At 54.1% G+C, this 23,700-nt stretch overlaps 1 protein-coding gene across 1 annotated transcript in view; it reads right to left on the reverse strand.

The window, feature by feature from the left end:
- LOC106805333 (serine/threonine-protein kinase mTOR-like) overlaps window positions 1-23,700 on the reverse strand; it is a 46,309-nt gene that overhangs the window by 15,536 nt on the left and 7,073 nt on the right. Inside the window, exons 8-36 of the mRNA XM_014806884.1 lie at window positions 22,406-22,585; window positions 21,482-21,594; window positions 20,815-20,847; window positions 19,888-20,034; window positions 19,179-19,304; window positions 16,584-16,726; window positions 15,717-15,806; window positions 15,322-15,415; window positions 15,194-15,224; window positions 14,219-14,226; window positions 9,992-10,076; window positions 9,489-9,560; window positions 8,800-8,844; window positions 8,107-8,240; window positions 7,491-7,746; window positions 7,359-7,410; window positions 6,642-6,781; window positions 6,049-6,159; window positions 5,735-5,806; window positions 5,621-5,632; window positions 5,352-5,485; window positions 4,752-4,847; window positions 4,166-4,235; window positions 3,998-4,081; window positions 3,418-3,510; window positions 2,863-2,997; window positions 2,051-2,188; window positions 1,762-1,865; window positions 653-779 (exon numbers count right to left, since the gene is read on the reverse strand). Of these exons, the coding sequence (XP_014662370.1) occupies window positions 653-779; window positions 1,762-1,865; window positions 2,051-2,188; window positions 2,863-2,997; window positions 3,418-3,510; window positions 3,998-4,081; window positions 4,166-4,235; window positions 4,752-4,847; window positions 5,352-5,485; window positions 5,621-5,632; window positions 5,735-5,806; window positions 6,049-6,159; window positions 6,642-6,781; window positions 7,359-7,410; window positions 7,491-7,746; window positions 8,107-8,240; window positions 8,800-8,844; window positions 9,489-9,560; window positions 9,992-10,076; window positions 14,219-14,226; window positions 15,194-15,224; window positions 15,322-15,415; window positions 15,717-15,806; window positions 16,584-16,726; window positions 19,179-19,304; window positions 19,888-20,034; window positions 20,815-20,847; window positions 21,482-21,594; window positions 22,406-22,585 (2,925 nt within the window). The remainder of the gene's footprint in view (window positions 1-652; window positions 780-1,761; window positions 1,866-2,050; window positions 2,189-2,862; window positions 2,998-3,417; window positions 3,511-3,997; window positions 4,082-4,165; window positions 4,236-4,751; window positions 4,848-5,351; window positions 5,486-5,620; window positions 5,633-5,734; window positions 5,807-6,048; window positions 6,160-6,641; window positions 6,782-7,358; window positions 7,411-7,490; window positions 7,747-8,106; window positions 8,241-8,799; window positions 8,845-9,488; window positions 9,561-9,991; window positions 10,077-14,218; window positions 14,227-15,193; window positions 15,225-15,321; window positions 15,416-15,716; window positions 15,807-16,583; window positions 16,727-19,178; window positions 19,305-19,887; window positions 20,035-20,814; window positions 20,848-21,481; window positions 21,595-22,405; window positions 22,586-23,700) is intronic.

Consider the following 23,700-nt stretch of genomic DNA (forward strand, 5'->3'; position numbering starts at 1 on the left):
ATATGTAGGATGGAGGAATGCAACGCACGACAGTGCGGTAGAGGGCAGGTAGGATGCACACACGCACAGGCTGAATGTAACACAATCACAATATAATAATTAAATAATATTATTTACATTCAGGGAAGAGAGGGCATGCACGCACGCACAGAAGGAGGCATTGTGGAGACAAGGCAGTTCTCCGCCCACCGCAAGGTCTTCCCTCCTTGGAGGTGGTCGGCTGGAAGTGGATGCACGCATCGACCCAGGGGATTGGATGCGCCGATGCCACGCATCCCTCCCCCTCCCCCAATCCCGCCCGCCTCACGCAAGGGTTATGGAGGGCAGGAGGCATGCCACACACGCACATGTGCGAAATGACAGGTGATGTAGGTCGGGTAACGCCACTGACCATCAGCTGGGAGGACCGCGAGGAAGGCATGCCACGCACGCAACAGGTTGGAGGAGCGGAGGAGGGTATGCACGCACGCACAGGGGGATGTCCTTCCTTCCTATTTCCGCTATTTCTTATTCTATCTGATTTGCCGCTTCTTCACCAGGCGTGGTTTATCTAGCGGGCAGTGGTAGAACGCATCTGCCACAGGGCGGAGGACTGGAGCTAGGGGCAACGCACGCACATGTGGGAGCAGGCGAGTAGGGGCAACGCACGCACGTCACTCTCCTTGAACAGAGTCGTTCGAGCTTCTTTGATGACGATGATCAGTGGCCATCCACCTGTCCTGCATGTGTACGCCACACACTGATGCCAGGCTGTAAAGCCATGAACTTGCTGCATCTGCCTGCAATACGAACGCAAACATCTCAATGACAAGCAGGACGACAACGTGTGTTAACATTACCCAGCGCAGGAACGAATCCCGTGATGCTGTATTGTGTAATAAATGGCAAAGCAGCCGCACAAACCTTCGCTAGCCGATTTACATACAATAAATGCAGAGAGCGACGATCCAAAGCTTATACTATGTAATAATCGCAGTGAGGCGGATATCTAGATTGAAATTAGAAATGCGCTATCAACGAGCCAGCACTATCTATATAAATTTACAGCGTAAAATTTAAAATGACTTTGTGTTAATAACAGGTCAATAGGTTCACTATGTAAGCAGTCAGTTGCAGGTAACGCACAGCTGCGACATAAAGCCCACCGTTTTAACGTAACGATAGGTAAAGGACAGTGCGGTTAACGACAGCCGTTAACGACGACGAGCTGCCCTACCACATGTGACGACCATTGTTTGCTGCTGCTCTCCGAGCAGCGATCGTGTCTGCGATAATCTCATCAGCGCTCGCATATTGGCGACGGCCGCGCTGAAGTAGCTTCCTCCATGCCGCTCTGCGTCGCACGACATGCTTCACAGCCATTCTCACTCGTCGTCGAATCTGCCAAACGACTGCGCCGCCGATGGCGTATGAAACACACGTACGCACGGCTAGTTGCATGCCACAGGCCTTTTTACAATCCACACACACACACACACACTACACAACACATACAGCGCACACGCACGCACACAGCATACACACACACACACACACAGCCGTGCCACACGCACGCCTCCACGGTCCACGCACGCCACGTACGATCGCGCATGCAATCACACGCACGCTACTATGCACCACGCTCACACTGTCGTCGCACGCACCACTCATCGCTACGACCACGCATCGCACGCAGCCGCACCGCCACGCACGCACGCACGCTTCACGTGCCACAGCACGCACCCACGCACACATCTGCCTCAGACAAGTGCCTCTTGTTACTCATCTCGACATAAACCGACGGCCTCAAGCCGGCATAGGATCACGTGAGTCTGGATGTACGACCTCAAAGCGCAGTCCACTGGCCCGACGTGTCCGAGATAGTCCTGACATTCATGTCTTACATAAACTTTTTACTCATAATCATGCTCAGAAACAAAATTTAGCTGCTGACATAGTCTTAGCCATAGTCCTAACACAAACATTTCTGGTTAGACTGTCGTCAGAAAAAAGCGACGTGCCGTTCTGCTTATTTGCCGGCTCGGCCGTTAACTCGCGCTGGCCGACGTACCGCCGTGTCTGAGTTGCGGCTCTCGCCCGACTCGGACATGCTCAGCACGGCCTTGGACTCGGACTTCTCGATGAGACCCAGGTTGAGCTTGTGTTTGTACGGATCCAGCGCTCCCATCAGCCCCAGCACCCGAATCACCTGCAACGACAGGCCCACGACGACAACATCAGCAACAGCAACAACAGCCACACGACGGCAACATCAGCAACAGCAACAACAGCCGCACGACGGCAGCACCAGCAACAGCAACAACACCCCGATGAGGGTGGCAACATCAGCAACGGCAACAACAGCCGCCGCCGACGACAACAACAGCCACACGACAACAACATCAGCAACGGCAACAACACCCCGATGATGGTGGCAACATCAGCAACGGCAACAACAGCCGCACAACGGCAACATCAGAAACAGCAACAACAGCCACACGACGGCAACATCAGCAACGGCAACAACAGCCGCCGCCGACGACAACAACATCAGCAACGGCAACAACACCCCAATGATGGCAACATCAGTATCGGCAGCAACACCCCGACAATGGCGGCAGCACCAGCAACAAAAACAAAACTCAAACGACGGCAACACCGGCAGCGACACCGTGATTATTTATTATTATTATTTATTTACACACGTACGCACGCACGCACGCACGCACGCACGCACGCACGCACGCACGCACGCACACGCACAGACACACACTTCATAATTCTTCCTGTTACAATCAGTAGTTACAAGAGGAAGCTGCATACAGACACGAAATTCTCCTTTGCGGTCACCAAACGAGAAATGAGAAACGAGGATGAACGCACCTCTCTGCGGATGCTGATCGATTGCTCGGTCTTCAGGAAGCTGAGAAGCACCTCCAGCAGCGTCGGATACTTCTTATAAGGCTCGACGACGTAGCCCGTGCTCTCCACCAGCTGACCGAGCGTCCACAGCGCCACCTGTAGGGAGTCACCGGAAATATCACTTAACTTTTACTTAATTTTTTTACTTGATATTGATAGAAATTTGTTTAAAAAAAGAACATTAATTTGTTTCATTTATACATCGAACTCTTCCAATACCGACCAGCTTCCGGACTGTCCATTTAGTTTGGTTTTCTGTAAAGTTCTGTTCAAAGGGAGGGTATCTTGTACGTCTCAGATCATTAAGACTTAAAAAATCGTCGTAACGTAAGAATCGGTTTTGAGAGCGTTGGGAATTTGAAGATTAGAATAAGAACTAATTACACAAAATCGTCAAAAACAAATTTTCAGCATCATTTAGCTAGCATTTGGAACATCATTGCCGTGATACCAGCACTCTAGCGTACGGACGAGCGTTTGTCGGCACGCCACGCGCCGCAGCCAGGGGGCGCTCACCTCGCGACGCTGACTCGACGACGAGTCCTGCAGCATCTCTATGATGATGGGCAGCAGCTCATCCATCCACTTCCTCATCTCGATGCCGCTCACCTGCGCGAAGCCAACACGACGACGTCAGGGTCACGCGGCAACCACGACGACGTCAGGGTCGCGCGGCAACCACGGCGTAACGACAGTTATGTGTAACGTTAATTGCAACCAATTATTATATATACTCTGATAAATTATGATTACACCGTAATGAATCCAGTTCAATATTAGCTTCTCAGTCAGGAAATAAATGGGAGAAGAATAATCATATATGTATATATAACAAATTATGATTACACACATAATTATTCGAGTTAATTATTAGCCTCTCAATCAGGAAATGGAGTGGGGCGGGGGAACATGACCAAAGTGAGGCCAGGATTCATGTTGTCATTAGTGGCATGAGTAGCTACTACTATCATAAGTATAGAATGTTGACTTTTTTAAACAAAGTGTCGTGCATAAGTTATGCTTGTAAAACGTGACGCTTGTGGCTAGTTAAGGCCGTGACATCCCTCCCCCTCACCTATGCTAGGTGTGTACATACCTGAGCTAGCTCTCCCACAGCCGCCAGCACACTGATGACAACGGCCGTGTTCGGATCTGGATCTTTCAGCTTCGGAATCAGCGCCTGTTCGATTAAAATCGAAATAAATACAATATAATAAGTGACAACGAGCAATGACAGCAATGGGATCCAACAAGAGGTTGATACGCAGAACACAGTATCAACGAGATGTATATTCGCGATTCTTTGAAACCAATCTTGTTTCGTGAAACCAATACTGCAGACAGTAACACTAGTAGCTGCACGGTAGCACGACACAGAGCACATGTGCGTGCCCATTTCCTGACTTCTGTTTCCTATTTTCAAATGTCAAAATAAACCTGTCAATCTTGAATATCTCGTAGTTATATTAACAAATTATATATATATTATAAACAGCATTCAAGACAAAGCAGACGACTTGATTCATCGAATACGAGTTCAGTATAGCGCTAGCGACCGTCAGGCGGCGTTCTCGCGTGCATGGGATGCTGAACAAAGGTAAATGGCCACACGTGCGCGCGCGAGTGCCGGGTGTGTGTATGTGTGTGCAGGGAGGTGGGGGTGTGTATGTGTTTGGAGGGAGGTGTGTGTGTGTGTGTGTGTGTGTGTGTGTGTGTGTGTGTGGAGGGAGGAGGGAGGGTGTATGTGTGTGGAGGGAGGGGGGTGTGTGTGTGTGTGTGTGTGTGTATGTGTGTGTGTGGAGGGAGGAGTGGTGTGTATGTATGTGTGGAGGGAGAAGGGGGTGGCCTACCAGGATTCCTTCACGGTGAGCTCGGCGCGGTGGTTCTTCATCGCGTATTCCAGCACGCCGGCCGCCGCCTCCGGCAGCTGCAGTTTCTTGTTGATGCTGCAACAGACAGCAGACGTTAACAAAGACAACAACAGAGGCATCACCTCACGATCACCTGTCTCCCCTACGCTCCCCGCACGCGCCCACGGGTGACCTGCCATCGTCAGACACGAATTTCCGATTTGTTACAATTTTTAGAACACGCCAGTCCTAATCTTAATGTTAACTTTTTCTCGTAGACCCGACCTTTACATTTGCTGCCTGCGAGAAACTCTACCCTGTTTCTGTCAATTCCCCCTCCCGTTGTTGGAAAGATACCAAGTAGTTGTGAGATTGTAAGTTTAAAAATCTCATGACACTTATAGTGAAGCGTCAACGCAACAGTTACGGCATTTTACCCTTACAATAGTCACACCTATTCACGACGTATCTGAAAACAGGGCCCCCAAATATAGCATTTCTGTTCCTCGTTACTAACAAAAGGCAGGATTATGGATGCAGTGACGTAATGCACAGTAAGCACGATGACAGACAGACGTTAGGTGACGTTAGGCTTAGTACCTTATCAGTGATTCGAGGATCTGAGTGTTGGGACCGGTGTGGAACTCCTCCTCCTTGTAATGCAGTGCCTTGGCGTACGCGCGGCAATGCATGGCTCTCTCGCCGAGCAGGGAGGTACCGAGTGGAAGGGGGCCCTGAAACATACGACGATTATGTACTTATAACGACATTTGAACACTCTCGGGATTTCTGACCTGATTATATTTAACATCAGGACTCATTCACCTAGTCACCTATCTTGTCACAATGTTATATAATGTGTTACCTACATTGTCACAGTGCTACATTCATGTTGTCACCTACCTTGTCACATTGATTCAACTTGTCACCTACCTTGTCACATTGATTCAACTTGTCACCTATCTTGCCACATTGCATCACACCTTGTCACCTATCTTGCCACATTTATTCACCTTGTCACTTATCTTGTCACATTGATTCACCTTGTCACTTATCTTGCCAAGATTGCATCACACCTTGTCACTTATCTTGTCACCTATCTTGCCACATTGATTCATCACGCACAGGAGGAGGAGGGAGTAGGGGGAACGCACGCACAGGGGGAGTAGGGAGGAGGGATGCACGCACGCACAGAGGGAGGAGGGAGTAGGGGGAACGCACGCACAGGGGGAGCAGAGGAGGAGGGATGCACACACGCACAGAGGGAGGAGGGAGTAGGGGGAACGCATGCACGCACCTCCTTGAATGAGGCGTCGGAGCTTCGGATGACGATGATCAGTGACGGCATCACCTGCTGCAGGTACGGCACACACTTGATGCCCAGGCTCTTGAAGATGAACGTGATCGCCTGCAAAACGAACGCAAACACTCAATGACAAGCAGACGATAATACATTACCCAGCGCAAGAACGATCCCGTGAGTGTATTATGTAATAAATGACATGAATGGCATACAAACCTGTAGATTTACATATAATAAATGGCAGAGAGGACGAATCCCTAAGTTTACATGTAATAAATCGCAGGAAGGGGATATCAAGATGAAATTAGAATTGGTATCAACGAGCAGCACTATTATATAATTACAGGTACAATTAAAAGTGACTATTGTGTAATAACAGGTACAATAGTGCCACTATGTAAGAACAGGTATGGTAATGACAGGTGAGGTAACGACAGGTGCGACATAAAGCACCACCGTGTAACGTAACGATAGGTAAGGACAGGTGAGGTAACGACAGGTGCGACATAAAGCACACCACCGTGTAACGTAACGATAGGTAATGACAGGTGCGGTAACGACAGGTTAACGATGACGAGTGCACGCACCTGTACGACCATGTTGTGATGCTGCGAGAGCGTCGTGTCGCGGATGATCTTCATCAGCGTCGATATGGCGACGGCCGGGAAGTAGTCCTCTAGCGTTGCCGTCGACGACATGTTCACCAGCATCTCACTCGTCGTCGAATCTGCAACGTGCAGGCCGAGGCGATGAACACACGCACGCACGCATGCACGCACGCACGCACGCACACACACACACACACACACACAGGCGCACACGCACGCACGCACGCACACACACACACACACACACGCACGCACGCACGCACGCACGCACGTACGATCGCATGCACACACGCACGCACATGCACACGCACACTCACACGCGCACGCACATGCACACGCACACTCACACGCGCACGCACGCACACGCACGCACGCACGTGCACATGCACGCACCCACGCACACATCTCCCAGCAAGTGCCTTTGTTACATCGCTAAACCGACGGCTCAAAGGCATGGATCAGTGAGTCGGATGTACGACACTCAAAGCGCAGTCCACTGGCCCGACGTCCGAGACGGAATTAGTCCTGACATTAGTCTTAACATTAAATTTTTTCTCATAAATCATTGTCAGAAACAAAATTAGTGCTGACATTAATCTTAGCATTAGTCCTAACAACAACATTTCTCGTAGACCGTCGTCAGAAAAAGCGACGTGCCGTTCGCTTATTTCGCGGCGGGGAACGGCGGCGACGTACCGGTGTCGGAGTTGCGGCTCTCGGACATGCTCAGCACGGCCTTGGACTCGGACTTCTCGATGAGACCCAGGTTGAGCTTGTGTTTGTACGGATCCAGTCACGCACGCACGTACCCCCCTCACGCACACGTACCTTGATGATGCGGCACATGAGCACGTCGTAGCGCGTGTGCTGCACGCGGTGCTTCACCAGCACCTTGTTCACCATCGGTATGAAGATCTCGTACTTCTTGCCCAGCTGCAGCACGAGCGCGGACAGGGTGTCCATCGCGCTCGCTCGCAGCTCGGGCGTCGTGTCGATCGTGTGCGCGAGCGGGTGCACGATGCACGACGCGTAGTCGCTGAAGTTGAGCGAGTCCGTCAGCCGGTCGATCGTCTCCAGCGCCGCCCTGGTGGCGGCGACAACGGAAGCTGAGTCGCGCACGCGAGAACGACGAAGGGGGGGGGATAGCGCAAAGGGAAGAGCACGATGTAAATGGTAACGAGGGAAGCAATGACAACAACAACAACAACAACAACAACAACAACAACAACAACCACCTGATCTCGATCTAAGATTTCAAGCCTGTCGTCAAAACTTGAAACGACTCCGCCCACTATGCGAAGCGACGAGAAACGTCCAATATGACTTCATGAACGCATGGCCGCGCGATGAGAACCAAACAGCAGAACATGACGAGATAACTCGTCCCCAGCGAACGTCGTCCGGCAGAGTCGTCCGTTGCCGTGGCAACCCGTGGAACACTCACCTCCTGACCTTGATCGGGGCGTCTGCCGTGTCGAACAGCTTGACGACGGGAGGCAGCAGGAGGTGCAGCGAGTCGTCGAGGTTGGAGCCGAACAGCTGCAGCGCTCCCAGCAGACGCTTCGTCACGGCGAGCTCCTGCGAAAACACGAAACAACACGATGCGTCACCGCGCACTCCTGCGAAAACACGAAACAACACGACGCGTCACCGCGCGCTCACGTCACGAGGGCATGGGGGCAACGTGCGATGCTCGTCGTATAGTCGTTCTTATTGTTATTATATGCTCATTATCGTTCATTATATATACTTATTATATAGATATATATTCTTATTACGCTGTATTTGCTGTGAGGAATGGAGGGGCAGTCGAATGATCCTTCGGCTGAGGGTGCACGGGATTGAGGGAGGAACAGCGGAGAAGGAGGAAGGGAGTTAAGGACTCACCGCGCTCGTGTCATGCATGAAGATGCACAGCATGTGTAGGATGAGCTGTGACAGTGGTAGGAGGCAGGAATGGAGGCAGGGAGGGAGGCAGGTAGGGAAGGAGGGAGGGATGGAGTTAAGGACTCACCGCGCTCGTGTCGTGCATGAAGATGCACAGCATGTGTGGGATGAGCTGTGACAGTGGTAGGAGGCAGGGATGGAGGCAGGGAGGGAGGAAGACAGGGAGGGAGGGAGGGAGGGAGGGACTCACCGCGCTCGTGTCGTGCATGAAGATGCGCAGCATGTGCGGGATGAGCTGTGACAGTGGAGGGAGGGATGGATGGAGGCAGGGAGGGAGGCAGGTAGGGAAGGAGGGAGGGATGGAGTTAAGGACTCACCGCGCCCGTGTCGTGCATGAAGATGCACAGCATGTGTAGGATGAGCTGTGACAGTGGAGGGAGGGATGGATGGAGGCAGGGAGGGAGGCAGGTAGGGAAGGAGGGAGGAAGTCCAGAGGAGGGAAGTTAAAGGACTCCACGCGCTCTGGTGAAGGTGCGTGCATGAAGATGCATCACATGTGTAGGCTAGCTGTGTCAGTCGGTAGGCAGGGCAGGATCGGAGGCAGTGGAGGGAGACAGTGAGGGGACAATGATGGGAGGGATGGAGTAAGGACTCACCGCGCCGATGTGGTCGGTGCACTGGAAGATGGCACAGCATGTGTGGGATGAGCTGCGCAGTGTAGGAGGCAGGGATGGAGGAAGACAGGGAATGGGACGGAGGACGGGAGGAGGGAAGGCAGGCAGCTAGAAGAGGAAAGGGAGGACAGGCAGCGGGGCTAGGGGATGAGGAGCGGATGTGAGGGACTCACCGGCGCTCGTGTCGTGGCATGACAGATGCGGGCGAGCATGTGCGGGATGACTGCTGCGGCTATGTAAGACTTGAACTCCGCCGAGCGCTTACACGGGATCTGTTCCAGCGACAGCGATAGATGCGTGTTTCTGGGCATCGTGCTGTTTCACCATCCAGATACTCGCCAGTGAACGAAAAAACAGATAGCGACGAACAACGATTAGTGGGGAACGGTAATGTCACGCGCCGCTCCACACACCTGGGGAATCGTCGCCATGGAAATATTGCGAAATGGTTACGACTGTCATGAGTCTAGACTGTCGTGATTTTCATACGAAACTTCATTCTAAAAGGTGCAAAATTCTTGACATATCATTGTCATAAACATTCATAACATGGGTTAAGAATGAACATTTTTGCAAAGGCATTTCAGAGAAATAAGGCAGGAAAATTTGGTCATCCAGCAGAATCTTTAAGGCTTTTACCTTGGTTTGTTAAGAATTTATTGGTAGCAATACTGCTGATGGACATCACAGCTAGGTGTGTTGCATATGGACGAACGTCCAATTGGATCGTCACACCGTTGGGTGCCTGCGTTGGTGTCCCGGGCTTACCTTGATGAGATCAAAGATGTCGTCCAGATAGTTGCGAATGTGCTGCTTCACAATGGAGATGAGAACCCCCAGCTGCTGAAGAGAACTGCAAAAGACAAGCGAACATCTGTAGACGAGCAAATCACTCTAGGTCCGGAAAACAGAGTCGCGCTAACTCGGCAACGGTTAATACGCGAGAACCCGTTTCACGGCTACGAAGAAATGTCAAATGACCACTATGCCATGGAAAAAAAATACACAACTAATGTATTACGCCACGAGACATTTTAAACTGAAAGAGAGAGTCTGATCGCGTGCACAGCTAGCCAGCAGAAAGTCCTAACCCCTCCCGCGCACACACTCAGGGGGAGGAGGGGAGGAGGGATGCACGCATGCACAGGGGAAGGAGGGGTGGAGGGATGCACGCACGCAGGGGAAGGAGGGATGCACGCAGCGGGCCAACTAGGGGAAGGAGGGGTGGAGGGGATGCAGCGCACGCGCAAGGGGAAGAAGGGAGGAGGGATGTGCACGTATCAACGCACCAGGGGGAGGAGGGTGGAGGGCATGCACACACGGAAATGACACAGGGGAAGGAGGGAGGAGAAGCAGACACGCTCGAGGGGGAGGAGGGGTGGGAGTGTGATGCCACGCACGCACGGTGGAAGGCAGGAGAGAGGGATGCCACGCACGCACAGGAGGAAGCAGGGGAGGAGTGGGATCATGCACGCACAGGGGGAGGAGGGGAGGAGGGATGCACGCAACGCACGACAGGGGGAGTAGAGGGGTGGAGGATGCACGCACAGCAGGGAGCAAGGGGAGGAGGGATGCACGCACGACAGGGGAAGGCAGGGAGGAGGGTATGCACACACGCACAGGGGAAGCAGGGGAGGAGGGATTCACGCGTACGAAAGGGGAGGGCAGGGAGAAGATGCACGGCACCGCACAGAGGGGCAGGAGGGAGGAGGGATGCCACGCACAGGCACAGAGGGAGGCAAAGGGGAGGAGGGATACATGCAACACAGGGGAGCAAGGGGGGAGGGATGCACGCATGGAAGCGACGAGGGGAGGAGGGGAGGAGGGATAGCCACGCGACGCACTAGGGGAGGAGAGGAGGGATGCACGCACAGGGGAGGAGGATGGAGGTGAATGCCAAGCATAGAGGGGAGGAAGGGAGGAGGGATGCACCGCTAGGGGAGGAGGGGAGGAACACGCGACGCACCGAAAGGGGAAGGAGGTGTCACGCGACGCACAGGGAATGCAGGAGGGAGGAGATGCACACATGCAGCAGGGAGGCAGGGGAGGAGGGATGGCACGCAACGAGCGACAGGGGGAGGCAGGGGAGGAGGGATGCACGCACGCACAGGGGGAGGCAGGAGGAGGGATGCACACGCACAGTCAGGGGAGGAGGGGAGGAGGGATGCCGCCGCAGCAGGGAAGCAGGGAGAAGGATGCATGCACGCACGGGGAGCAGTGGAGGAAGGGATGCACAGCACGCCAGGGGAAGCAGGGAGGAGGATGAAATGCACAGGGGAAGCAGGGGGAGGAAGGGATGCACGCACGCACAGGGGGCAGGAGGGAGGAGGGATGCGCAGCACTATAGAGGGAGAGGAGGGGAGGAGGATGCACGCATCGCACAAGAGGGGAGGATGGGGAGGAGGGATGCACGGAAACTGCAAAATATGGAGGAGGGATGCACCGCCCGCAAACCACAGCAAGGCAAAAAGGAAGGATAGGATGCCGCACGCAAGAAGGGAGGAGGGGAGGAGGATCACGCACGCACAGGGGAGTATTGAGGGGATGCACGCACGGCAGGGGGAGGAGGGGAGGAGATTGACGCCACGAGAGCAACACAGGGGAGTATGGAAGGAAGGGATGCCGCACGCAGAGGAAAAAGGGAGGAGGGATGCCACGCAGCGCAAGGGGGAGTATGGAGAAGGGATGCACGCACCGCAGGGGAGAGGGAGAGGGATGCACGCACGCACAGGGAGTATAGGAGGGGATGCACGCAACGCAGGGGGAGAGGGGAGGAGGAGCACGCGACGCACAAGGGCGCGGGAGGGAGGATGCACGCACGCACAGGGGAGCAGGGAAGGAAGGATGCATGCACGCAGCAGGGGAGCAGCGGGAGGAGGGATGGCACGCACGCACAAGAGAGGAGGTAGGGGAGAGAGGGATGCACGCACGCACGAGGAAAAGGGAGGAGGGAGGAGGGATGCACGCACGCATACGCAGGGAGCAGTGGGAGGAGGATGCGCGAGCGACGCGCGAGGAGGAAGGGTGGAAGGATGCACGCACGCACGGAGGGGGAGGCAGGTGGAGAGGGATGCACGCGGACGCACAAGGGGGAGGAGGGAGAGAATGCACGCAGCAGGGGAGGAGGGGAGGAGGATGCATGCACGCAACAGGGGAGCATGAAGGAGGAGGGATGCACACGCACAGCACAGGGGAGGAAAGCACGCACGAGGGGGAAAGGAGGAGGAATGCACACACGCACAGAGGGAAAAACGGGAGGAGGATGCAGCGCACGCACAGAGGGAGCAGGGATGGAGGGATGCACGCTACGCTCAGGGGAGACAGGGTGGAGGGATGCACGCAAAAGAGAGAGGTGGAGGGGATGCACGGCACTGCTATAGGGGAGGAGCAGGGAGGAGGGAATGCACGACACGCACAAGGGAGGGAGGAGGGTGGAGGAATTGCCCGCACGCACAGGGGAAATGCACAGCAGCACAGAGGGCAGAGGGAGGACACGCACACAGGGGGAGGCAGGGATGGAGATGCCCCGCCATGCACAGAGGGAGGAGGAGATGCACGAGGGAGGCAGAAAAAACGCACGCACAAGAAGGAGAAGGATAGGGACCACAAGCAGGATGCAGGAGGTGGATACACAGCACGGAACAGAAGCAGGGAGAAGAGAAGGATGCACGCACGAAAACAGAGGAGGCAGGGGAGGAGGGATCAGCCACGCACAGGCCGGGAGGAGGGGTGGATGGAAAGATGCACGCACGCGCAGGGAAGCAGGGAGAAGATGCAGCATCGCACAGGGGGGATGCAGGGGTGAGGGATGCACAGCACAAGGGGAGGGCAGGGGTGGAGGATCACGACGCACAGGGGAAAGCAGGGAGAAGGATGCATGCCACGCACAGAGGGGAGCAGGGGTGGGGAGCACAGCAGCACAGAGGGGAGCAGGGAGGAAAGGAAGAGGAGAGGGAGATGCACGCGCACAAGGGGAGAGGGAGGAGGAGCATCAGCGCCAGAGGAGCAGGAGGAGGGAACGCAACAGGGAGCAGGAAGGAAGGATGAAGCATGCAAGGGAGGAGGAGCACGGCACGCAGGGGTGAGGAGGAGCACGGCACGCACAGGGGGAGCGAGGGAGGAGGAAGGATGCAGCACGACCACAGGGAAAGAGGAGGGAGGAGGAATGGCACGCGACGCACTAGGGGGAGGAGAGGGATGCACAAGAATCACGCAAAGGGGAGCAGGGAGGAAGGATGCAGCATGCCAAGGGAGGAGGGGTAAGGACGGGATTGCAAAAGCAAGGGAGGAGGAGATCGCATGGAGGCACAGGGGAGCAGGGAGATAGGATGCAACCGCATCAAAGGGGGAGGAGGAGAAGGGATGCCGACACGACAGGGGAGAGACCCGCACAGGGGGAGGTAGGGGAAGGAAGGATGACAGTGACCGCACAGGGAAAGGAGGGAGGAGATGCACGCACCAGCAGAGGGGGAGGAGGGAGGAGGGATGCACACGACCGACAGGGGAAAGAGGAAGGAGGAAAACACAGATGGGAGTCAGGGAGGAAGGATGAGCACGCAACAGAGCGAAGGGGAGGAGGGGTGGAAGGGATGACAGCGCCCAAACAAGGATAAGATACAAAGATGGGGAGAGAGGGATAGCAACGCAACGCAACCAGGGGGGAGCGGAAGGGGAGGATGGAGACACGCCAGAGCAGACATAAGACCAGAGAGGAGATGCAACAAGGGGGAGGAAAGGGAGTGAGGGAACGCAACGCAAAACGAAAAGGGGTAGGAGGAAACGCATAGAGTTGCACGAACGTGAGAAAAAAAAAAAAGAAAAGAGAATAGACTGCACGTGCAAGGGGGGAAGGAAAGGAAGTAAGGGGGCACACACACGCACGCAACATCTTGAACGAGGCGTACAGGAGGCTTGGATGAACGATGAAACAGTGATGGGGCATCACCATGCTGCAGGTTACGGCACACACATTGATGGCCAGAGCTCTTAAGATACGGTGAGCGCTGCAGAACGCAAACACCAAGAACGACAAATACAATTAACCAGCGCAAGAAAGAAGCCGTGAGTGGTATTAGTGTAGTCAAATGGCAAAGAGGACAACCTGTAAGATTACATCAGATAAATGGAGAGAGACGAATCCAAAGTAATTACATGTAATAAATCGCAGAAGGGATATCAAAGATGAAATAAGTATAACAGAGCAGCACTATTATACTAATTACAAGGTAATAGACTATTGTGTAATAAGGTACAATAGTGCAAAGTAAGAAAGTCAGGGGTGAGAGTAACACAGGTGCGACAAACAAGCCACCGTTTACTAACGATATGGTACGAGACAAAAAGGTGCGAGGGCGGAAGACAGTTAAGACGAACGAGTGCACAGCCAATTGATGAATGCTGACGAGAGCGTCGTGTCGGCGGATAATCTTCATCAGCCGTCGATATGGGCGCGGTCCGGCAAAGAGTAGTAACCCAGCGTAGCAGACGGATCAATGTTCACACATCTCACGTCGCTGCGTGAATCTGCACGTGCCGGCAGAGGCGATGATCACACAGCACGGCAGAAGACATGCAACACATCTACACACACACACACTACACACACACACACACACACGGCGCACACGGCACGACACCGTACACACATACACTGACACAAAAAAGGGACAGGTGCACACGCACGCACGTCATCGCACGCGACAGCGACAGTACGATCCATGATGCAGCACAACGCACATGCTAANGGGAGAGAGCAGACGTGAGCACTGCAGGAGGGACTTACGTGCAGCGAGGGAGAGAGCAGACGTGAGCACTGTAGGAGGGACTTACGTGCAGCGAGGGAGAGAGCAGACGTGCGCACTGTAGGAGGGACTTACGTGCAGCGAGGGAGAGAGCAGACGTGCACACTGTAGGAGGGTGCTCACGTCTGCTCTCTCCCTCGCTGCACGTAAGTCTGCAGGAGGGACTTACGTGCAGCGAGGGAGAGAGCAGACGTGAGCACTGTAGGAGGAGGGACTTACGTGCAGCGAGGGAGAGAGCAGACCCTCCTGCAGTGTGCACGTGCTCACGTCTGCTCTCTCCCTCGCTGCACGTAAGTCGTGCGCACTGCCTCCATGCGGATCTCCTCGTGTTCACTCGCCAGGTACATCTCGGCGCAGTAGCGCACAAACTGCGTCAGCGTCGACGAGTGACCTGCAGCGACAAGAGAGCATCTAATCATCGCATAAATCATGTGCGTTCGCGGCGAGATATCACACGTTTTGTTTATCGCACCGCTTTTGGATGTCAGTGACGAAGTAATAGAATGTGGATCGCGCGCACCAAACCACTAATCTCAAACGTAACGAGGTGACCAACAAATCAAGGGAAGGCAGAGATCTGATAAATATGCGAATGTCCGTCTCAAAAATCCGTCTATAAATACTGATATAAAAACACGTGAGGTACGTGGAGGAAAAAAGGTCTATAAGAGGAAAGAAGCCGTGGCACTGACCGTCAAAGTCGAAGCTGCCGAGCGTGCGTAGAGCCAGCGTGACGCTAGCAACGTCGTTGGTAGATGTCTCCATGAGGTTGCTCAGCGACACTGCAACAACAAAGCATGTTATAGACACTTACATATAGTACATGCACGCACGCACGCACGCACGCACGCATACACGCTCATCAACACTGCAACAACCAAGCATGTTATAGACACTTACATATAGTACAGTGCGTGCGTGCGTGCGTGTACTATATGTAAGTGTCTATAACATGCTTTGTTGTTGCAGTGTTGATGAGCGTGTATGCGTGCGTGCGTGCGTGCGTGCGTGCGCACGCACGCATACACGCTCATCAACACTGCAATATCGGGCAACAACAACACACATTATAGACTACTCTCACACAGCATGAACACATACATCCCCCCCCCCACACACACACACCATACAGGCCCATTCACACACATAAAAAAACAAATATCAACCAAGCATCGAGCAATTACAGCCAAAAAGAAGCAGCACATGCACGCACGCACGCACGCACGCACGCACGCATGCACACATACACACATACACACACACACACACACACACACACACACACACCACCACACACACACACACACACTGTGTGTGTGTGTGTGTGTGTGTGTGTGTGTGTGTGTGTGTGTGTGTGTGCACCACCACACACACACACACACACACACACACACACACACACACACACACACACACGAACACACACACACACACACGTGAGTTCACATCTACTCTCTCGCATGCGCACGCGTAAGTAGGGAGGGGGGGGTCTACCCCAGCCCCCGCTCCCCGCGCGCACACACAACGCACACGCAGGACGACGCACGGACGAGCAGTACCGGACGGGGGCAGCTGCGGCGTCGCTGTCTTCGGCATGCCCGGGTGCGTGAGCGGCTTGTGCATGAGTATGAGGGAGAGCATGCGCAGCAGACCGTCCTGTATGAAGCGCTTCAGGTCGGGGATCTCCCGCGCTAGTTCAAGAAAGTGAGTGAGAGAGCGAGAGAGCGAGAGAGGGAGAAGAGAGAGAGAGAGAGAAAGAGAGAAGAGAGGAGAGAGAGAGAGAGATAAGAGAGAGTGAGTGAGTGAGAAGAGATGAGAGAGAGCGAGATGAGGGAGAGGGAGAGGGAAGCGGAGAGGGAGAGGGAGAGAGGGAGAGAGAGAGAGAGCGAGAGAGAGGAGAGAGAGAGAGAGAGGAGAGAGAGAGAGAGAGAGTGCGAGGCAGAGAGAGAGAGAGAGTGCGAGGCAGAGAGAGAGAGAGAGAGTGAGAGAGAGAGAGAGAGAGAGAGAAGAGAGGAGAGAGAAGAGAGCACGAGAGAGGGAGTGAGTGAGAGAGTGAGAGAGAGAGCGAAGAGAGACAGCGAGAGAGAAGAGAGCGAGAGAGGAAGAGAGAGAGAGAGAGAGAGAGAGAGAGAGAGAGAGAGAGAGAGAGAGAGATGTGAAAGAAGTGAGCGAGAGAGAAGACCGAGAGAGCGAGAGAGAGAGAGAGAAACAGAGAAGAGAGAGAGAGAGAGAGAGAGAGAGAGAGCGTGGAGAGCGAGCCGAGAGAGAAGAGAGAGAAGAGAGAGTGAGCTGAGCAGACGAGAGAGAGAGTCAGAGCGCGACGAGAGAGAGAGAAGAGAGAGGAGAGAGAGGAGACGAGAGAAGAGAGAGCGAGACGAGAGAGAGAGAGAGAGAGAGAGAGAGAGAGAGAGAGAGAGAGAGAGAGAGAGAAGAGAGAAAGGTGGAAGCGGATAGAGAGAAAGAGAGAGAGAGAGAGAGAGAGAGAGAGAGAACAGTGAGAGAGACGAGAGAGGCAGACGGACAAGCCGCCTGTAGATACGGCTGTAGAACACCATAGGATTGAGAGAGAGAGAGAGATCAATGGAGGGAGAGAAAAGGTGCAGAGAGATCAGTGAGAGACATGTGAGAGAGACATGGAGGGAGAGAGAAGTGAGAGAAGACAGTGAGAGACAGTGAGAGAGACATGAGAGAGGCAGACGACCAAGCCGTCCTGTTAGAACTGGCTGTAGAACGCAACCAAGGATTGAAAGAGAGCGAGAGAGACATGGAGGGCAGAGAAAGTGAGAGGAGACAGTGAGAGACAGTGAGAGAAACAATGGAGGGAGAGAAAGTGACGAGAGACTCGTGAGAGAGAGACAGAGAGAGGCAGCCGACATGCCAACCTGTTAGACGGTTGCTGTAGAACCCACCAAGGATTGAGGAGAGAGAGAAGAGAGACATGGAGGAGAGAAAGTGAGAGAGACAGTGAAGAGACAGTGAGAGACAGTGAAGAGACAGTGGAGGGAAGAGCAACGTGAAGAGAGCAGAAGTGAGAGACGGTGAGAGAGACAGAGAGAGCAGACGACATGCCACCTGTTTAGACGGCTGTAGAACCACCAAAGGATTGAGAGAGAGAGAGAGACATGGAGGGAGAGAGAGTGAGAGAGACAGTGAGAGACAGTGAGGAGTAGACATGGAGGGAAGAAAGTGAGAGAGAGCAGTAGCGAGAGATAGAGAGAGCAGACGACATTGCCACCGTGTTCAACAGCTGTAGAACCACGCCAGGATTGAGAGAGTAGAGAGAGAGCGATGGAGGGAGAGAGAGTGAGAGAGACGGTGAGAGATCAGTGAGAGAGACCATGGAGGAGAGAAAGTGAGAGAGACAGAGAGAGCAAGACGGACAAGCGCGCCTGTTAGACGGGCTGTAACCCACCAAGGATTGAGAGAGACAGAGAAGAGCAGACGACAAAGCCTGCCTGTTAGGCGCTGTTGTAAAACCACCAAGGATTGAGAGAGAGAGGAGAGAGACATGGAGGAGAGAGAGAGAGATGTGAGAGAAGACACGAGAAACGAGAGAGAGACCGACATGCGCACCATGGTTTCAACAGCTGTAGAGACACCGCCTGGAAGGACCAGCGAAGGAGAGAGAGAGAAGCAAGAGAGAGCAGCTAAGCAAAGGAGGAGAAAGAAAAAGAGTCGAGCAAGGGAGGAAGGGAGGGAGGGAAGGAGGCGGGAAAGGAGAAAGGGAGACAGGGAAAGCGAGTTTGATGAGAAGGGTGAGGGAGGAAGGGAAGGAGGGAAAAGAGAGTTTGAGAGAAAAGAGGGAGGGAGGAGGGAAAGTAGAGAGAGAGAGAGAGCAAGACAGATCGAAAAAAAAAAACCTGTAGATCACGTTTTTTCAATTAACGCAAATATTATCTGAGATTTGCCGCTCAGCATACCTGTTCATACCTATTATATATATACATATGTATCATATATATGATATATATATGTAATATTATACACACACAACATGTATACATATGTATATATATATTATATATAATAATATATGTATATATCATAACACAACACAGCACTATATATATATATATATATATATATATACACACACACACACATATATACATATATACATATGTATGTATATATATATAAGTAACACCCATTACCTGAGTCCCACTGTCATCATCGGTTCCAGCAGCTCCTTCACGTCCTGCGCAATCTTCGGTCCCACGGCTTTGGCAAGCATGCTCACACACGTGAACACCGCAGGGTCCACCGGCACACCTTTCTTCCTGCGAGGAGGAGGAGGAGGAGGATGAGGAGCAGGAGAAGACGCACTTTAAACCTCCTGGTCTAGCTCACGCGTAGGGTCAACGATTAATGGACGTTTTCAGATGCACGCTTCCACCCTCCCTCCCTCCCTCTCACTCGCGTCCCGTGCACCGCCCCTCTCTCCCAGTCTTCCGTTTGCACCCGATGAGCCGTCCCTCCCTCTCTCTCCCCCTCCCGCATGCACGCCCGCCCCTCCCTTCCTTCCTTTCACTCGCATTCCGTGCACCTCCCCTTCCCCCTCTTTCCTATCCTTTCTCCCTCCCCTCCCCATCTCCCACTCTCTCCCCCACTGCCCCTTACGACCTCCCTCCCTCTCTCCCCCGCTGCCCCTTCCTCCCTCACTCTCCCCCGCTGCCCCTTCCTCCCTCGCTCCTTCTCTCACTCTCCCCCGCTGCCCCTTCCTCCCTCGCTCCTTCCCTCTCTCCCCCGCTGCCCCCCCTCCGTTCCTCCCTTCCTCCCTCCGCGCCGCGATTCTCCTTCCCCCCGCCCTCTCTCTCCCCCACTACCCCTCCCTCCCTCCGCGCCGCGCCGCGCTGCACCTACTTGACGGGCGTGTCCTTGGAGGGCAGTGACTGCTTGATGATCTCCATGATCTTGCGTAAGTAGGGTCGCACGTCGGCGGTGACAGCCACCGCGAGCAGACCGATCGCCTGGAAGGCCGTGTAGCGCTCCCGCTCCCGCCGCACGCACGCCATCAGGTACGATACGGGCCATCGTCTCGCTCAGTAGCTGCAAGCCAGACGAGTCAACAATGCAATGTTACGCCACGTACACACGCAGTCACGCGCACGCACGCTATGCACACACGCATGTATGCCCCACGCACACACGCCCACGCCTTACGCACGCTACGCCATCAGGTCACGCATCGCTCTCGCTCACGGTTAGACCTGCAAGCAGACGATCAAAATGCATGTCACGCACGTACAGCACGCAGGTCCCGCACGCACGCTGGCCCACACACGCACTGTATGCAGCACCACACGCACGCACGCATGTACGCACGTACGGCCATCCTAGGATACGGCATCGTCTTCGCTCAGGTAGCGAAGCAGAGATACAAACAATGCATGCTACGGCCACGCTACCAACGCAGTCCGCACGCCACGCAATGCACACACGCATGTGATGCACGCACACACGCACGCACGCATTGTACGCACGTTACCCATCAGGTACGGCACTGTCTCGCCCTCAGCAGCTGAAGCAGCGATCAACAATGCCATGTACGCAGCGGTTACACACGCAGTCCGCCACGCACGCATGCACCAACGCATGTATTGCACGACCACACGACACGCAGATGTACGCACGACGCCATCAGCGTACGGGCACGTCTCGCTCTTCAGGCTAGCCTGAGCAGACGCATCAACAATGGCATGTACGGCACGTACACACGCAGTCCCGCACGCACGCATGCACACACGCATGTATGCACGCACACACGCACGCACGCATGTACGCACGCACGCCATCAGGTACGGCATCGTCTCGCTCAGGTAGCTGAAGCAGACGATCAACAATGCACTGTACGCCACGTACACACGCAGTCCCGCAACGCCGGATGCACACACCGCTGTACTGCACGCACACCACGCACGCACGCACACACGCCACGCCACGCGCATCAGGTCGGCATCACACTCAGGTAGCTGAAGCAGACGATCAACAATGCATGTACGCACGCACACACGCAGTCACACACACACGCATGTACGCACGTACGCGCGTACGCATGCACGCACCTAGGCACACACGCTTACACATGTACGCACGCACACACGCCATCAGGCACCCACTCACGCACATACAAGCACGCACATGTGCACCGCAGGCACGCCTCACACACACACTCATGGACGCACACACATACGCACGCACGCACACCATACCGTACGGCACTGTCACTGTCTGTCAGGTAGTCAACATCTGTACCATCATCGATTCATCGGACAATCAATAATCCAGCGAGACACTCCAAAATGACGTGAACAAATGGAACAACCGACCACTGCCCAGCCTCCCCGATCAGAACTGACACATCTCCCGCAAGCAAACCAAAAAAAACAAACACAACGCCCGCAAACAAACAACACAGTCTCTCTCTCTCCAGGAACGCCCGACGTGCTCAACATACCTGCTGACGAAGCGACGGCTCTGGAAGGCAGCGAGCCTGGGCAGCAGTACGAGCAGGATCTGCTGCACGAACAGGTTCTTGCTGCTGCGCTGCTGCAACACCTGGTTGCACACCTGCGGGGACGGTGTTCGCGGGAAGATAAAACGCCGAGTTTCACAAAGAGTAAAAACTAGGATATAGATCATCGTTATCGCATGCCATATAGGTTTATACGAAAGTGATCTAGAGTAAAAACTAGGATGTAGATCTTGTTGTTACTTATCGTGGCAACCAAGGTTTTGCGATCGATCGTGGCGAGTTGTGAGCGCGTCGCTATCAGTTTTAGTTTCTCGTGTCGCACACAAGGCTTGCACTAATAGGGAAATAACTAATAGAAGCTTCGTTATCTTACGTACCTTCCTCTACCCTAGACCCCCCCCACGCACACACACGTTCCCCGCTACCTTCCCTCTCCTCCGCGGGTTCCCCGCCCCCTCCCTTGTGGGGTTCCCCTCCCCTGCGGGTCCCCACCCCATCCCCCACGGGTTTCCCTCCCCATCCCCCACGGGTCCCCACCCCTCCCCTGCGGGTCCCCACCCCATCCGCCATGGGTTCCCCTCCCCACCCTGCAAGTCCCCACCCTCTCTCCCGTGGGTCCCCACCCCCTCTCCCGTGGGTTCCCGGCCTCTCCCTTGCGGGTCCCCCTAGTTGTCTATCAGCATGTTCTTGCACGTGCGGCTCTCGAACAGCATGGGCTTCTGCGATCCGATCCCTCTCCCCCGCCCCTCCACCGTGGGTCCCCACCCTACCCCTCCCCCTCCCCCGACCCCACCCCTCCCCCGACCCCTCCACCTCCCGACGCGTCCACTCACATGGTCGAAGTTTTCCGTGATAATGTTCTTGCAGGTGCGGCTCTCGAANCCACCTCCCGACGCGTCCACTCACATGGTCGAAGTTTTCCGTGATAATGTTCTTGCAAGTGCGGCTCTCGAAAAGCATGGGCTTCTGCGATCCGATGCCGCCGATGGCGAGTGGATTGTAGCCGGACTTCTGCTGCAGCCGCAGCAGGTTCTGCGTGCCGGACGTCGATCGCCGCGGGGCCCCGGACTTCGCAGGTAGCTGATGCTGCGCGAAGAGGATGAGGATGCTAGGATTAGCTGATGATGTGCGAAGAGAAAGGAGGAGGAGGAAGAGGAGGAGGAAGAGGAGGATGCGCAGATTAGCTGATGCTGCACAAGGAGAGAGGAGGCGGACAAGGAGGAGGAGGAGGACAAGGAGGAGAAGGATGATGCTAGGATTAGCCGATGCTGTGCGAAGAGAATGAGGAGACGAGTAGGAAGATGCGGAGAAGGATGAGGATGAGGATGAGAATGAGGATGAGGATGAGAATGAGGATGAGGATAAGAATGAGGATGAGGATGAGAATGAGGACGAGGATAAGAATGAGGATGAGGATGAGAATGAGGATGAGAATGAGGACGAGGATGAGAATAAGGATAAGGATGAGGATGAGGATGAGAATGAGGATGAGGATAAGAATGAGGATGAGGATGAGAATGAGGATGAGGATGAGAATGAGGATGAGAATGAGGACGAGGATGAGAATAAGGATAAGGATGAGGATGAGGATGAGGATAAGGATTCACCGGTTAGGTGCTATGTGAGAAGGAAGAGGAAAAGGAGGAAAGAAGAAGAGGATGATGAGGAGGAGGAGGATGTGAAAGAGGATGAAGAGGATGGCGAGGAGGATGAGGAGGGCCTAGGGTAGGGCCATACCATGGTAGAGGGCCTAGGTCAGGATTTTAGTTACGGGGTAAGGTTAGGTAGTCCTTACTTAACCCCTAACCGTAATTCCGTAAAACTCGGCGTAAGCGATGCATTGGTCCACTCGGTTCACTATGCTTAGTATGATACACAAAAGTGAAGACGGCAGTAGCAGCGAAACTTTAGCAAATACGTGAGGTGTAGCAGAGATGGGAAAAACTAATCATCCGCCGCTAAAGAACAGGGAATTCTATCGAGCACGCGTGTACATGAAGGGTAATTTAAAGCACAAGTCATCCCACAGCAGCAGATAAAGAGTTTGTTTCAACTTCACAATGTTGCACAGTGTTGTACAATGTTACACAGTGCTGTACAATGTTGCACAGTGTTGTACAATGTTACACAGTGCTGTACAATGTTGCACAGTGTTGTACAATGTTACACAGTGCTGTACAATGTTGCACAGTGTTTTACAG

The sequence above is a fragment of the Priapulus caudatus genome, unplaced genomic scaffold, assembly GCF_000485595.1.
Source record: "Priapulus caudatus unplaced genomic scaffold, Priapulus_caudatus-5.0.1 Scaffold110, whole genome shotgun sequence".
In the NCBI taxonomy this organism is placed as follows: Eukaryota; Metazoa; Priapulida; class Priapulimorpha; order Priapulimorphida; family Priapulidae; genus Priapulus; species Priapulus caudatus.